The 14,736-nt window shown below is 36.5% G+C and overlaps 1 protein-coding gene across 6 annotated transcripts in view; it reads left to right on the top strand.

Annotated features, from left to right (window-relative positions):
- The window catches only part of LOC115232566 (zinc transporter ZIP11), a 166,291-nt gene that overhangs the window by 43,869 nt on the left and 107,686 nt on the right, over positions 1–14,736 (top strand). For 4 of the 6 annotated variants that reach the window (XM_036513093.1, XM_029802527.2, XM_036513108.1 and 1 more), the window contains 3 exons: positions 9,124–9,351; positions 10,070–10,139; positions 13,284–13,382. In XM_036513093.1, the coding sequence (XP_036368986.1) occupies positions 9,124–9,351; positions 10,070–10,139; positions 13,284–13,382 (397 nt within the window). The remainder of the gene's footprint in view (positions 1–9,123; positions 9,352–10,069; positions 10,140–13,283; positions 13,383–14,736) is intronic. The other 2 variants (XM_029802528.2, XM_029802530.2) reach the window with 1 other exon arrangement.

Here is a 14,736-nt window from a genome sequence, read left to right as displayed (position 1 = left end):
TTTAAGAAGTATTAATTACATTACAGATAGTTGGCAGGCTATATAATTTTTTGCTTTTTAATTTTGGCACTAGGCCAACAGCTGTGAGGGGAGAGGAAGTCAATTACAACAACCCTGGGGTTCAACTAGTAGTTATTTTATTGACTCCAAAAGGATGAAAGGCAAAATCAATCTTGGTGGAATTTGAACTCAGAATGTAAAGCCAGAAAAAACACTTTATTCTTTTATTTGTTTCAGTAATTTTACTGCAGCCATACTGGAGCACTGCCTTTTTGTCAAAGAAATTGACCCCAGGGCTTATTCTTTATACGCTTGGTACTTGGTACTTATTCTATTGGTCTCTTTTGCCAAACCACTAAGTTACAGGTAAATAAACACACTAGCATTGGTTGTCAAGCAATGGGATGGGGGAGAGGACACAGACAAAGACACATACACACACAAATATATATATATATGGCCTGCTCGCTTAACCAGCGGGGTGGCGTCATTTAAAGGCTAAAACAATGCGAAGTGCATTGTGACCAGCGATGTGTAGCAACATCTGATAGCCTGGTCGGTCAAAAAAAAAAATATATATATATATATATATATATATGATAGGTTTCTTTCAGTTTCCATCTACCATATCCGTTCACAAGGCCTGAGGCTATAGTAGAAGACACTTGCTTAAGGCGCCACACAGTGGGACTGAACTCGGAACCGTGTAATTGGGAAGCAAGCTTCTTCCCACACAGCCACACCTACACCTATGCATTTCATCTGGCATTCTAACGATACAGCCAACTCACTGCCTTAGCTAACTGTATAATTAAAAGCTCATTGATTTTATCAGTTATAGATTTCTTGTATGTTCAATTAAAATTTATGATTTTACTTTCTTTATACAAACACAATAGCAGACACCCACCAAAAAACTCAACCAAAATAAAGATAAAATAACAACTGTCTGATTTGTTAATTATCTCTTAGTTAATAAATCCCTTTATATTATTTTCTTATTCTCTATAAAATGTTTTTCTAATGCAACACTATTTCTTGTTTGTCTCCTTCTGACGAAGACTGAAGTATTGATGCTGAATCGTGAGCTGATATTAATTTCTTTATTGTTTTCTGTGAGTCTGAAGTGTTATATACACATATACTTCAATTGTTGTGTTATTTATTTCCTTATGTACTGTAGTGCACTAATAATGTAGTTGCTGTTTTAAAGTTTGCCTATTTTGCCTTTAAAATCATGCATGCATAATATCCATTTTTTTTGTAAGAAATATTTATGTTTTAGTTAATGTTTTTCAAAGATTATGCTTTCATGTGCATTAGACGTGTTTTAGATCTATAGAATGGTTTAACGGGGGTGAAGAGAAATGAAGAAGTCAGAAATAAAGTTCTTTGGATATTGTCATCAGTATTATTATAATTACTATAATAATAATAATCCTTTCTACTATAGGCATAAGGCCTGAAGTTTATGGGGAAGCAGTTAATTGATTACATCAACCCCATCACTGAACTGGTACGTATTTTTTGACTCTGAAAGGATGAAAGGCAAAATTAGTCTTGGTGGAATCTTAATAGTCGTCATCATCATCATCATTTAACGTCCGCTTTCCATGCTGGCATGGGTTGGAAGATTTGACTAAGGACCTGTGAACCAGATGGCTGCACCAGGCTCCAATCTGATCTGGCAGAGTTTCTACAGCTGGATACCCTTTTTAATGCCAACCACTCCGAGAGTGTAGTGGGTGCTTTTATGTGCCACCAGCACAAGGGCCAGTCAGGCAGTACTGGCAACAGCCTCACTCAAATGGTGTTTTTTACATGCCACCTGCACAGGAGCCAGTCCAGCGGCACTGGCAATGACCTCAGTAATAATAATAATTGGATATAAGAACTAGGAAGCTACATACAATGCGTAATGTGCACCATCCTCAAAGTTATATCAACAAGTTCTGCTTACCAAAGTGGGAACAAAGTAGAGGTTTGCTAAGTACAGAAGACACCATTGGTGGTAAAATGTAAAGATACCATCTCGAGTCATGCTGACTCATAAGGGCGGGTTTCTTGGCTGGGATGCTAGTCCATCACAGGATTACTCACTTTTGTTAGCTGAGTGGATTGGAGCAATGTGAAATGTAGTGTTTTGCTCAAGAACACAACACGTCACCTGGTTCAGGAATCGAAACTACAATCTTATGATCATGAATCCAACACCCTAACCACTAAGCCAGATGCCTCCACACACCATTAGTGCTGTGGTATTGGGTTTGAAACAACTATTTTGTGAGTAGTGAATAAAGAACATTATCTGCAACCAGAAATATCCAAAAAGTTGTTGAAACACTAAGAGAATTCAAGAACAGGAAGAAGAACAAGACAGCTGGAAAGAGAAGGAATTACATGGTCAATTTATGCAACAAACCTGGGTTGCTGGTGGTGACAGTTAATGGTTGTGACTGAGAGATGGAAACTCACTGAGAAACTGAATTCCTAATTGTTGCCTCTCAAGAACAAGTCATTAGAATGAATTTAATAAAGACAAAGTTTGATAAAACTCAGTCAGAGAGCAAATACAGATTATGTGGAAAGCGAGTCAAAAGTATTAAACTTCTGCTAAGTAAATGCAATAAGCTAGCACAAAAAGAGTGTAAGCATAGGTATGACTGTTGATAAAATGGTGCAATGGGATGCTAGCTAAGTTTGTGAATTTGAAGTGTTGGAAAAGTGATATGAACTTAAGCTAGAGATAGTGATTATCAATGATAATTACAGGGTTTTATGGGATTTCTCCATAGAGGTTGACTATAATATTGACTCAAAGAGGCCAGATATGATCTTAGAGAACTGAAGAAAAAGAAAAACAATATAATATTATAGGTTTTGCAATACCATGTAATAGTAGAACGGATATCAAAGGAACTGAGAATCATCAGGACCTAGCCAAAGAAATCATCATCATCATTGTTTAACGTCCGCTTTCCATGCTAGCATGGGTTGGACAATTTGACTGAGGACTGGCGAACCAGATGGCTGCACCAGGCTCCAATCTTGATCTGGCAGAGTTTCTACAGCTGGATGCCCTTCCTAACACCAACTACTCCGAGAGTGTAGTGGGTGCTTTTACATGCTACCAGCACGAGGGCCAGTCAGGCGGTACTGGCAATGACCACGCTCAAGTGATGAAGTTATAGACACAAAAGGGGAAATTCTTGAGATTTGAAGAGCTGTTGTCACCAAACCTCAGGACAACATTGCAGCTAATTCAGTTAGCATATGATAACGATAAAGATGATGCTGATGACAACTGTTTTAAATTTTGCCACAAGTCCAGCAATTTTGAGGAGAGGGAGCAAGTTGATTACTTGATATCCTCCACCCCCACCCCGTACTAGACTGGTACTTTATTTTATTGACCCTGAAAGGCAGAGTTGATTTCTGTGGATTTTTAACTCCGAGTGTAGCCAGCAGATAGAAATATTACAAAACATTTCTTTCTAATGATACTGCCAGCTTGATGCCAATGATAATAATAATAGTGATGATGATGGTGATGTTAATGATGATGATGATGAATTTAATGATGACAATGAAAAGAAGAAGGATGATGATACTGAGGAATTTTCTTCCACTACTGCTACTCTTGCTGCTACTACTGCTTCTACTAATAATAGTTATGGTTTCAAATTTTGGCACAAGGCCAGCAATTCTTTTTTTTTTGGGGGGGGGTTCAGTTGAATACATCGACCCCAATGCTTCCCTGGTACTAATTTTGTCAATCTCAAAAGGGATGAAAAACAAAGTCAACCTCAGTGGAATTTGAACTCAGAATGAAATGCTACTGAGCATTTTGCCCAGCATGCTAACAATTCTGTCAGCTCACCGCCTTCTGCTAATAATAATAATGAGGCCAGCAATTCTTTGATAAAGCCATGTTACATGAGGTCTAATCAAAGACGAAAACCTGTTAGCTGTATGGATTGACTATAAGAAGGCATCTGACAGTGTGCTACACTCCTGGATAGAGGAACTTCAAGATGTACAGTCTGCTTGACAATCATGAAATTCATTGCAGAAAGTATGAAGACCTGGATGACTAACTACCCTAAATTTCTATCATGCAAATGGATCATGAACATTAAAACCACTCGATATAAGGAGCAGCATGTTCCATGGAGTCTCATCAACATCACAGCTCTTTTGACCTGCTTTAGAACCACTCAGCAATCTCCTGAACAACTATGGCCATAGGTACAAGTCACAGAACCACCTGTTCTATATTGATGACCTCAAGATATTTATGAAGGCTGACTGTCAGCAAAGCTGGTTACTGTTGTCAAGATCTTCAATGACAAAATTGGAATGGAATTCAGAATTGAAAAATTACTTAAGTGAAGACATACTAGTTGCAGAATCAGAAGGTCTTATTATCACTTTACTATGGTATTGCTGCTAGACCCTATTTCCATCACTTCATCAAGTATGGAGTAGATCGACAATGCAGGATATTTAGAAAATATAAAGAAATCATTGATCACATTGGCTCTAGATGCCTGGAACTAGCAACAACCATATATGTTCTCAGACATAACAAAGCAACAGCATATCCACACAGGAAAATATGCAGGAGTTATAAAATTAAGATAACTGAGAATTAGTATGAACATCAACCATACATTATCACTGACAAAGAGATAAAAGCCAACAAGCCTGACATCATTATCAAGGACAGGATGTGGATACTTATCAGCAGTGCAATACCTTCCAAGCTCTCTTATTTTCCAAATTGTAAAAGATCTCTTCTAATTTTTGAGAATGCATGTTTTCCCCATGAGCACCAGTCTACTTATGAAGTCTAAATTTCAATTTTGCTCACCTTACCAATCTTGGAAGATCTACCTTTAAGGGTCATTGTTTTTTGTTTTTTTTTCTTTTTTCTTTAGCATAAGTAAAATAGCACCTTTTAGCAAGTTTAATAACGTTGAACATGTGAAATAAGTATTAGATGTAATGTTCTGAAAAATAAGTTTTAGCAGAAAAAAATCTGTTCTGTTGTTTAGCTGAGAACATCTGTAGGGGGAGATATGGGGAGGAGGACTACTACAAAAGTAAATATATAAATAAATAAATAAAAAAAAATAGAATAAAATACAAAGAAGAATTCTACACACATTTGTGCATGAATGTTGTGCTTATATTTGTGTTATACATGTGTGCTTTTGTTATTTGTATGTGTTTTGTTAATTTGTAAGAAAATTATTTCTTCAGTGAATCTTATTAAGATAAGGCTGTTAATAATATTAATAATAATGATGATAATAATAATATAAAATTGATAATGATAATAATGATTTCTTTTGTTATAGAGTGTTGTAGTTTTGTTTTCTTTCTAATCTTATTATTTTGCAGAAAAAAAGAATGGATGTAATTGCTTTTATTAATGTTTTTTTTTTTCATATATTCTTAATTTGTTTTTACTTTATCACTGCATGGCTTTTTTAGTTAGCTCTCTTATATGTTGCTGTATATATTATATGTTTAATTACATTTGCATGTCATTTTGTTATTAGAGAAAGACTCATTATTGAATTGGCTTATTTTATAGTCCTTTTGTATAAGTAACAAACACAATTATCTCTGAAGTAAATTTATTTGATTCTCTTCTGTGGAATATACCAAATTTTCCTTTGTGTTTATTCTATTATTTCATTCATTATTTGAAAGCAATTTGAAACTCCAGAGAGAAATATTCAATTAATTGATATGGTTTTCAAGTGTAAAACACAATAATAACATATTTCCTTGCTGGTATTTTTCTTAAACATAAGATTATTAAAGTTAATTATAGTATTTTGTGTCTATACTGTAGTAAGTCTCTTTTCAATAGGTTTTAATATTTATATTGGTGTCATATAAAAAGCATCTAGTCCTCTCTGTAAAGTGGTTTACTTTAAGAAGGGCATCCAGCCATAAAAATCTTGCCAAAGCAGACCTCACTTGTGCTGGTGCCACTGAAAAACTCCCAGTCCACTCTGTAAAGTGGTTGGTGTTAGGAAGGGCATCTAGCTGTAAAAACCATGCAAAACAGACAAGCTTGGTGCAGTCCTCTAGCTTACCAGTTCCTATCAAACCATCCAGCCCATGCCAGCACAGAAGACAGATGCTAAATGACGATGATGATGAAATTTTTATGCTTTTAGAACGTGTTTCAGTGAGGTGTTCATTTCTTCTGTACATTGGTAAAAGACACCAGAAATATCAAAAATATTTTCTGCACTTCTCAGTATGTAATGTGGCTTTGATCCTGCATTTTAACCTATCCTTTGATATGATGATTGGATTTATGCTGTATTTGGATACAGGAGTTGAATTACTATTCATCATCATCATCATCATCATCATCATCATCATCATCGTTTAATGTCCGCTTTCCATGCTAGCATGGGTTGGACGATTTTGACTGAGGGCTGGCGAACCAGATGGCTGCACCAGGCTCCAATCTTGATTTGGCAGAGTTTCTACAGCTGGATGCCCTTCCTAACACCAACCACTCCGAGAGTGTAGTGGGTGCTTTTTACGTGCCACCAGCACAGGGGCCAGTCAGGCAGTACTGGCAACAACCTCGCCCGAATCTTTATACACATGCCACCAGCACAGGTGCCAGTAAGGCAATGTTGGTAATGATCACACTCGAATGGTGCCCTTTTATGTGCCACTGGCACGGAAGCCAGCTGGTTGCTCTGGTAATGATCACTCTCGGATGGTGCTCTTGACACCCTACTAGCACAGGCACAAGTGCCTGTAAGGCGACTATTAACATGTGCATAAAATCAAATTGTTATGGTGCATTCTCCTGTCATAAATGGCAGAAAGGTTTAGTATGAACTGAAGATCATATTGAGCCACTGGTTTGCTAACCATTCTGCACAGACAATTTGTTTATAGTGATCAAATGTTTGTACTGCACATTTGTTAACTCCCAGCATCAAATTGACATTGCCTGCTGTACCACACACCAGATGTCAAAGTAATCATAGACCCACTCAATACTATTCGGCTTCATTTACTTTACTGATCTCAGAATAGTATAGTATCTTTTCTAACAGATTGTTCCAGGCATTGAACAGAATTTTGATGGCGAATATATATGTGTGTGTGTGTGTGTGTAAAGATAAGATCCAAAGATCAAGGTGTAGGAGGTTAGTAAGCTTTGAGCATTCTGTAGAAGGCATAAAGAACAACTTTCAGGAACACTAGTGGTTTATTGACATAGAAGGTTGTAAATTTTACCCTTATCAAAGTTTGATAAGCTGAAAAATGTTAATTCATAGTCTATGGTTAGCAGCTGAAGTTGCTGTGTTTGTGTGAATAAAAACCAAAATTAGGGAATCAAGTAGATAGAATCCAGACTACACATGTTCCATAGCTAGCAGAATCTTGGAAGTAATAATTACCAAAATGAGGTGTAATCTACTAGTTATGCGTCGGGTCAACGATACCTTAATCAAATGAAGTTTACATTGTCATCAAACGCATGTTTTGAGAAAAAGTTACTAACCCAGTACTCAAACCTCTTCTTGAGGAATAGAACAGAACATGCATGTTAAAAGAATAAAACTTAGAATCACAAGCCAATGAAACACTCATCAATTTGAGGAATTTTTTACTCTATTATACTAATCAGCTAAGCTGCTCTGTGGTAAGCTTCTCAAAGGAAGGTGACTCTGTCAGTGACATGATACCGACAAACTTCTTGGCACTCTCACAATGGAGATTGCTTGTGTAAATTTGCTTGTATTCGGTGCAGGCATGGTGGTGTAGTTAAGATGTCTGCTTCATGATCATGAGCTTTCTGGTTCAATCTCACTGAGTGATACCTTAGGCTGGTATCTTTTATTATAGGTTTAAGTTGGCCCAAGCCATGTGTGTAATATTTGATAGATAGAGACTGTTGAATTGACCGTATTTGTAATTCAAAGGGCTGGCTTTGCCTCACACTGTATCACACTGATTGTGACTGAGGATTACGTTAAGAGTGTACATGTCTAGGAATACTCAGCCACTTACATGATAAAGGAATGAATAATGAATATGAATATGTGTTGATTAAACAGACAAAATGCTCATTGTCAAAACTGATGGAAGAGACATTTATTATGTTTAGTTTATATTGGTTTTGTCTTGCACAGTGAGAGACATGAAAATGTGTTGAATGCATTGTGAGTTAAAGCATTGATTGGATATGGAGTAGTATGTGAATGTGTCTTAGTTGACAGTATAATTGGTGAGTTTTAAGAGTGCCTATTTATGGTCAGGTATACACAATTCTGTGCATGGCTTAGCGGTTAGGATATTCAGCTTATGACCATTAGGTCATGATTTCAATTCCTGGCAATGCATTGTGTCCTTGAGCAAGACATTTTATTTCATGCTGTTCCAATCCACTCAGCTGGCAAAAACAAGAAAGGCCAGCCTTGTCACTCAAAGGGCCAGCCTTGTCACACTCAAAAGGCCAGCCTTGTCACACTCAAAGGGTCAGCCTTGTCACACTCTGTGTCATGCTGAATCTCCCTGAAGACTGTTAAGGGTACATGTGTCTGTGGAGTGCTCAGCTACTTGCACATTAATTTCATGAGCAGGCTGTTCCGTGGATTGGATCAACTGGAATCCTTATTGTAACCGACAGAGTGACAGTTTATACACAATTCTTTATTTTGATGAATTATTCTATCTTATTGGTGCTAGGTTTACCCAAAATACATTGCATATTTCGATAAAAACAAAATGTGTTGCATTTGTCCGAGCAGGTTAGCTAACTAGGCCAAAACGTTTGCGCTCAAATTTGCATTTCCTTGTTTTCATATATAGAACAGTATTTAAATGATGTGAAAGTTTTCAATGCCTTGTTATTAGACTTATAATACAATCTCAAAATCAATAAGATAACTCTCCCAGGGCCAGTACTCTTAATTTGTCATTTGGCAGAAATGGGTTGATATAAAAAGGATAATGTTAGAAGCTAAAAAAAAAAAAAAATCGCACATAGAAATTTCCATTATTTTAGGAAACCAATCTCATTTCATTTACTGATTTATCATTGTATTTTTTACTCTGCTATATTTCAAGATTCTACTATTCAAATAGAAGACTTCCAGCACATGCCATTTCAACGTCGACGCATGGTTACAGGTGATCAAGGGCAGCTATTAAAAACTAACAACATCCAGGAACCCCTACAAGGTACAGGGGATAGAAAAGATACTTTGACTGAAAGTCTGGAAGCAGCATCAGCTGCAGCAAGCTGGAAGAGAATTTTACTGTTGATTGTTGCTGTAACAATTCATAACATTCCAGGTACAGTTCCAATTGATTTCTTTCTTGGATTCTTCTGTCTTTTACTAACAAGAAATTACTGCTCAATGAGTAAATTGCTCAAAGGTATGAATGAGAAAAACTAAGGAAGAAACTCAACATAAATGAATTAGCAACAGATGGAATAACAAAGTTCATATAAGATTACCCATAGATGAACAGAAGTGAGTTTGGATAGGAGTTTTTTTATCCTTTATCTTTTACATGTTTCAGTCATTAGACTGTGGCCATGCTGGGGCACCACCTTGAATTTATTTTAGTCAAATGTATTGACCTCAGAGCTTCTTTTTTTTAAGCGTGTCATTTATTCTATTGGTCTCCTTTTCCAAACCTCTAAGTTATGGGTACATAAACACATCAACACCAGTTATCAAGCTGTGATGGGAGTCAAATACAGACTAAGAAGTCACATATATATATATATATATGATGGGCTTCTTTCAGTTTCTGTCTACCAAATCCACTCATGAGGTTTTGGTCAGCCCAAAGCTATAGTAGAGGCTACTTGCCGAAGGTAACATGCAGTGGGACTGAACCTGGAGCCATTTGGTTGGGAAGCAAGCTTCTTACCACACAGCCATGCCAGCACCTAGGTGTTTGCTGAATTAAGTTGTTTTATTGGGCCACATTTAAAAATTTTAACTTCTTTTGTTGAAGTCTGATAGCTTTTAAAAACCTATTATTTCATTTCTTTCACCAGAGGGTCTTGCAGTTGGAGTAGGCTTTGGTGCAATTGGCAAAAGCAAATCTGCAACATTTGAAAGTGCAAGGTATGTATATTTTTCTTTACTTGTTTTTGTCATGGTGGTGGTGGTGGTGGTAGTTTCTTTGTCTGTTTGATAATTTTTTCCTGCTGGTGTAGAACAATAGTTTTTTGTAAGTTTGTCCCATTTGCGTAATAGTGGGACAAGTTAAGGCTTCTGGTAGAAATGATGTGTGACTCTCTGGAGAGCAAACGTTCATAAAATCAAGGCACCGCTACAATGAGGTAGATTGTCAGAATAAAAATAAAATGTTATGCAAGACAATGAAAAGACCTGATAAATAACAACCTCAGAACTAACAAGTGGTAACATGTTGTGAACTCTCTTTCTCTCTCTCTCTCTCACACATACACACACGCACACACAATAAGCCACAATGGGTAATGTAGTTTGGGATATGCTATGTTTGGGAAAAAAATGATGGAATGGTCATGACTGGAATGTCTGCTTCAATGAAGGCTGACTTTGTACAGAAACTGTAAAGAATCTTCAACATTTGCAGTTTATTCTTTAAACAACTGATTTACAGTACTTTTTTTTTTTTATACAAGAACAATATTATAATATTGTTGTATTTTGGAATGGTCATTTTGCCAGTTTAGCCAATAAAAACACACGCACTATATATTTGGTGTTACTTTGCTTCAGTGTTATTTATTTTTTACATTAATCTTAATCTTATTTCGGCCAGAGTTCTTATTGAATAGCAGGGTGTGACTCATGGTTCATGGAAGTTTTCTGTGATGAGAAAGCCTAATGGTTTGAATAAAACTGGTGTATGGATGTGAAGAGTGGAGTGTTGCAGTCTCATTGACGAGGTTGTGTAGATAAGTAGGAAGTTTGAAATGTTTATGTTCACGAGGGGCAATACTAAAGCAAAAGATGTGAGTGCAATTAGTCGAAATAATTTACAGCAAGAAAGTTCTAAAGAGAAGAATCCATTAGACTTAGTAAAAGGGGTACTAATGTACATAATGTAGTAAGCCAAGGAATTTAATTAATTAAAATGACACTCTTAGTGAGGCGAAGAAATATCATCTCAAATACTAATTAAGAACAAGAAAGGCAGGGGAGATAACCCTGAATTTAAGTAGATTAAATAAAGAATTCAAATCCCACCATGGCCTACATTGGTAACAGACTTAATCTGTCACCATATTTAACACCATCATATGATACCTTAGTTAACTTCAGCAGGGTCGAGTCTTTGGCAAGCAACTGGACCCTTTTGTTGGTTTAGTATACCTCCTACCAGTCTTGGAGACTCTGTAAAGGACTATGGGCATTGCTTTCCCTTCTAAAAAAGATTTTTAAAAAGCAGGAGAGTGAGTCTCATCGTTAGCAAAACAGTGACAAATTTGAACATGTATCAATCAACCTTATTACACCTCATCACTGTAGTATAGTGTAACTAATAATGCCAAATCTTAGAAGGATTAGAGTGAATATAAATTCCAGTGACATGATAATTTTTACAGACTGACTGGGAGAAATTACTTAGGAATGCCTGCTGCATAAAAATTTAGTAAGCAGAGATTACTGAGTGTTTTTGTTTTTTGAAGGCACCAGCATTAGTGAGTTCACCTTTTTGATTATGTGGAACTTTAGTAGAGAGGTGGGGCTGGTTTATGCTTGCTATTGAGAGGCTAAAGTATATTAGAGGGTCAAGAACAGGTTTCTTGCTGTAGTGGAACTTTCTCGTAGCACAAAAACTAATGAAGATTGTATTGTAGCCTGCAAGGGCTTCAGTTGGTCCCTATAATTGAAGTAAAATAGATGATAGAGTAGGTGACAATTCTTGGGATGAGAAATGGTAAAGGGAAAAGAGAGAGGGAAGAGACTATTGACAGTGGCTATTAAGAAGAAGGGAAAGATAGAATTGAAAGGTAAAATGCCACTGTCCAAAATATGAATGAGAATTACTCCATTTAAGGGGCACATTTGAACCTTTTACAATCAGCATTTGCACAAAACTGAATCTATTTACCTCAAAATGGAAACCAAGAGTCTTACTCATGTGAATTTGAAAATGTTTGAAATATAAGACTTTCATAAGAGGCGATTTAAGATACTGACCCTACTCAACATAATTTTTAACTTTAAATTTATGTCCATCTTCCATACTGGCATAGGTTGAATGTTTTGATGGTTTGACAGGATCCAACAATTCAAAGAACTGCATCAAGCTCCGATATCTACTTTGGCATGGTTTCTATAGCTTGATGCCCTTCACTATATCAACTGATTTACAAAGTCTACTGGATGCATTTTGTTGGGTACCAGCACTAGTGAGTTTACCCCTTTGCCTGAATAAAAATGTAGCAGAGAGAGATGGGGTAGTGTTATGCATGCTGTTGAGAGGCTAAAATATGATAGAGATATGGGAACAAGTTTCTTGCTGTAGGGGAGCTAAATGGCTACATTATATAAGAGTGGATGGGTGGGAGTAGCTGGAAAGACAGATAGAGATGGTGGTAATGAAGTATCAGCATATATCTTAAAGGTACAAGAAGGTGAGGAAAAGAGAGAATAGAGACAGAAGATCAGGAAGGGTAGATAGGGAAAGTTTGCCAGTGAGTAGGAGGTGAGTGACAGTTAGTGATGGGAAAGAGGTTAATGCAGTAAATGGTGAACAGTTATAAAGGCATGGTCAATGATAAATATGAGTTGAAGGGAAAAAAATGATGAGAAATAGAAGAGGCTCAGGTGAGACAAAGTGTTGTGTGGTAGTGCAGAAAAGGTAAATAGTAGAAGAAGAATCTTCTCTACAATAGGCACAGGGCTTGAAGTTTGGAGTGGAATGGCATTGTTGATTACATCAACCCCAGTTCTCAATTGGTTCTTATTTTATCGATCCCAATGTAAAAGAATAGTAAAAAATGAAAGGCAAAGTCGACTTTGGTTTGAACTCAAACAGAAGAGTAGCAAAATAATAAACTGTAGATAGATAAGAGATTGTATTATTCAGGGGAAATGTGTGTGTGTGAGAGAGAGAGAGAGAGAGAGAGAGAGAGAGAGAGATACAGCTTTCTTGGAAATAAGGTTTGTATTTCACCATCATTAAACATTATCAGCTTATCTAAATAGTTTTCAGGTTTCTCTTCAATTTGTTTATTTTATGTGATTTTTGTTTAACTTTTTTTATTTCAGAAACTTGGCTATAGGTATTGGAATACAGAATTTTCCTGAAGGTTTAGCTGTTAGCTTGCCCTTACGTGGTGCTGGCTTTTCAATGTTGAAAGCTTTCTGGTAAGAAGTTTTTATGTTTTTGTTCTTCATTACTTCAATATTTATTAGAATATTAAAAGTTTTCTGTGTTTTATTTTTTTTATTTATTTTGATGCTGTAATATTAATATTCAGAGTTGCTGCTATGCACAAAGCAATCTAGGTAAATTACCTGAGCTCTGAAATCAGGGGTTGGAGTGATGATTGGATGGGCTTTCATTACTCTGACTCTGAACATCTTTTTTATCTTACTCATTTCAGTCATTACACTGTGACCATGCTTGAAGAATTTTTTAGTCAAATGAATTGGTCCTCCTACTTTTTTTTTTAAGCCTTGTGCTTATTTTATTGGTCTCGTTTGCCAAAGTGTAAACTCACCAAAACTGATTGTGAAGCAGTGGTGGGGGACAAACACACACACACACACACACACATACACACACACATACACGCACATGATGGGCTGCTTTCAGTTTCCATCAACCAAATTCACTCACAAGGCCCAAAGCTTTAGTAGAAGACACTTACCCAAAGAGCCATGAACCCAGAACCATGTAGTTTGGAAGTAAGCTTCTTACCACACAGACATCCCTTGGGCAAAATTTCTTAATCCAATTAAAAATTTCAAATTTTACCAACGAGGAGAGCAAGCAAGATCATTTCTGGTTTACAGGAAGATAGAGGTTGGTGGGCAGCTAGGATAGACTGGATAGGGCCTTTTGGTGTTAACACTTGTCACATTATTTGGCAAGAGAAATATTTAAAATTTTGTCAAGTAACAATTTTATTTGTTGATATATGAGCATAAAGTTATAGAATTCTTGTGTGCAATTAATTATTAAAATTATTCAGCTGCATTTTTCAGCTGCTGTAAAATAGGATGGTAGCTGGAGGAAGTTGCATAATAAGATAGAGAAAGTCGGCAAGCTGGCGGAAATGTTAGCACACCAGGCAAAATGCTTAGCAGTATTTCGTCTGCCATTACATCCTGAGTTCAAATTCCACCGAGATTGCCTTTGCCTTTCATCCTTTCAGGGTTGATAAATTAAATACCAGTTACGCACTGGGGTCGATGTAATCGACTTAATCCCTTTGTCTGTCCTTGTTTGTCCCCTATTTAGCTCCTTGTGGGCAATAAAGAAAAAAAGAAAAGAAAAATGATAGAGAAAGGGTACACTCTCTGAGACTGATAGAAGGGGTACATATTTTAATACTGGCACAAAGTGGCCCATACCTTGGTACTGGTCTTTGTTATATTATCCAGTTGGCAATGTTAACCAAATAGAAATTTACACTTGTGATATTGCATGGTCATTGTTGCTGTGGTGGTAGCTTGTTACTGGTGTTGTATTGTTGAAGATCATCATAGTGTGGTT

Source organism: Octopus sinensis, linkage group LG2, assembly GCF_006345805.1.
Source record: "Octopus sinensis linkage group LG2, ASM634580v1, whole genome shotgun sequence".
Classification (NCBI taxonomy): Eukaryota; Metazoa; Mollusca; class Cephalopoda; order Octopoda; family Octopodidae; genus Octopus; species Octopus sinensis.
Note: the sequence above shows the minus strand (reverse complement) of the source record. Positions and strands in the feature narration are given on the sequence as shown.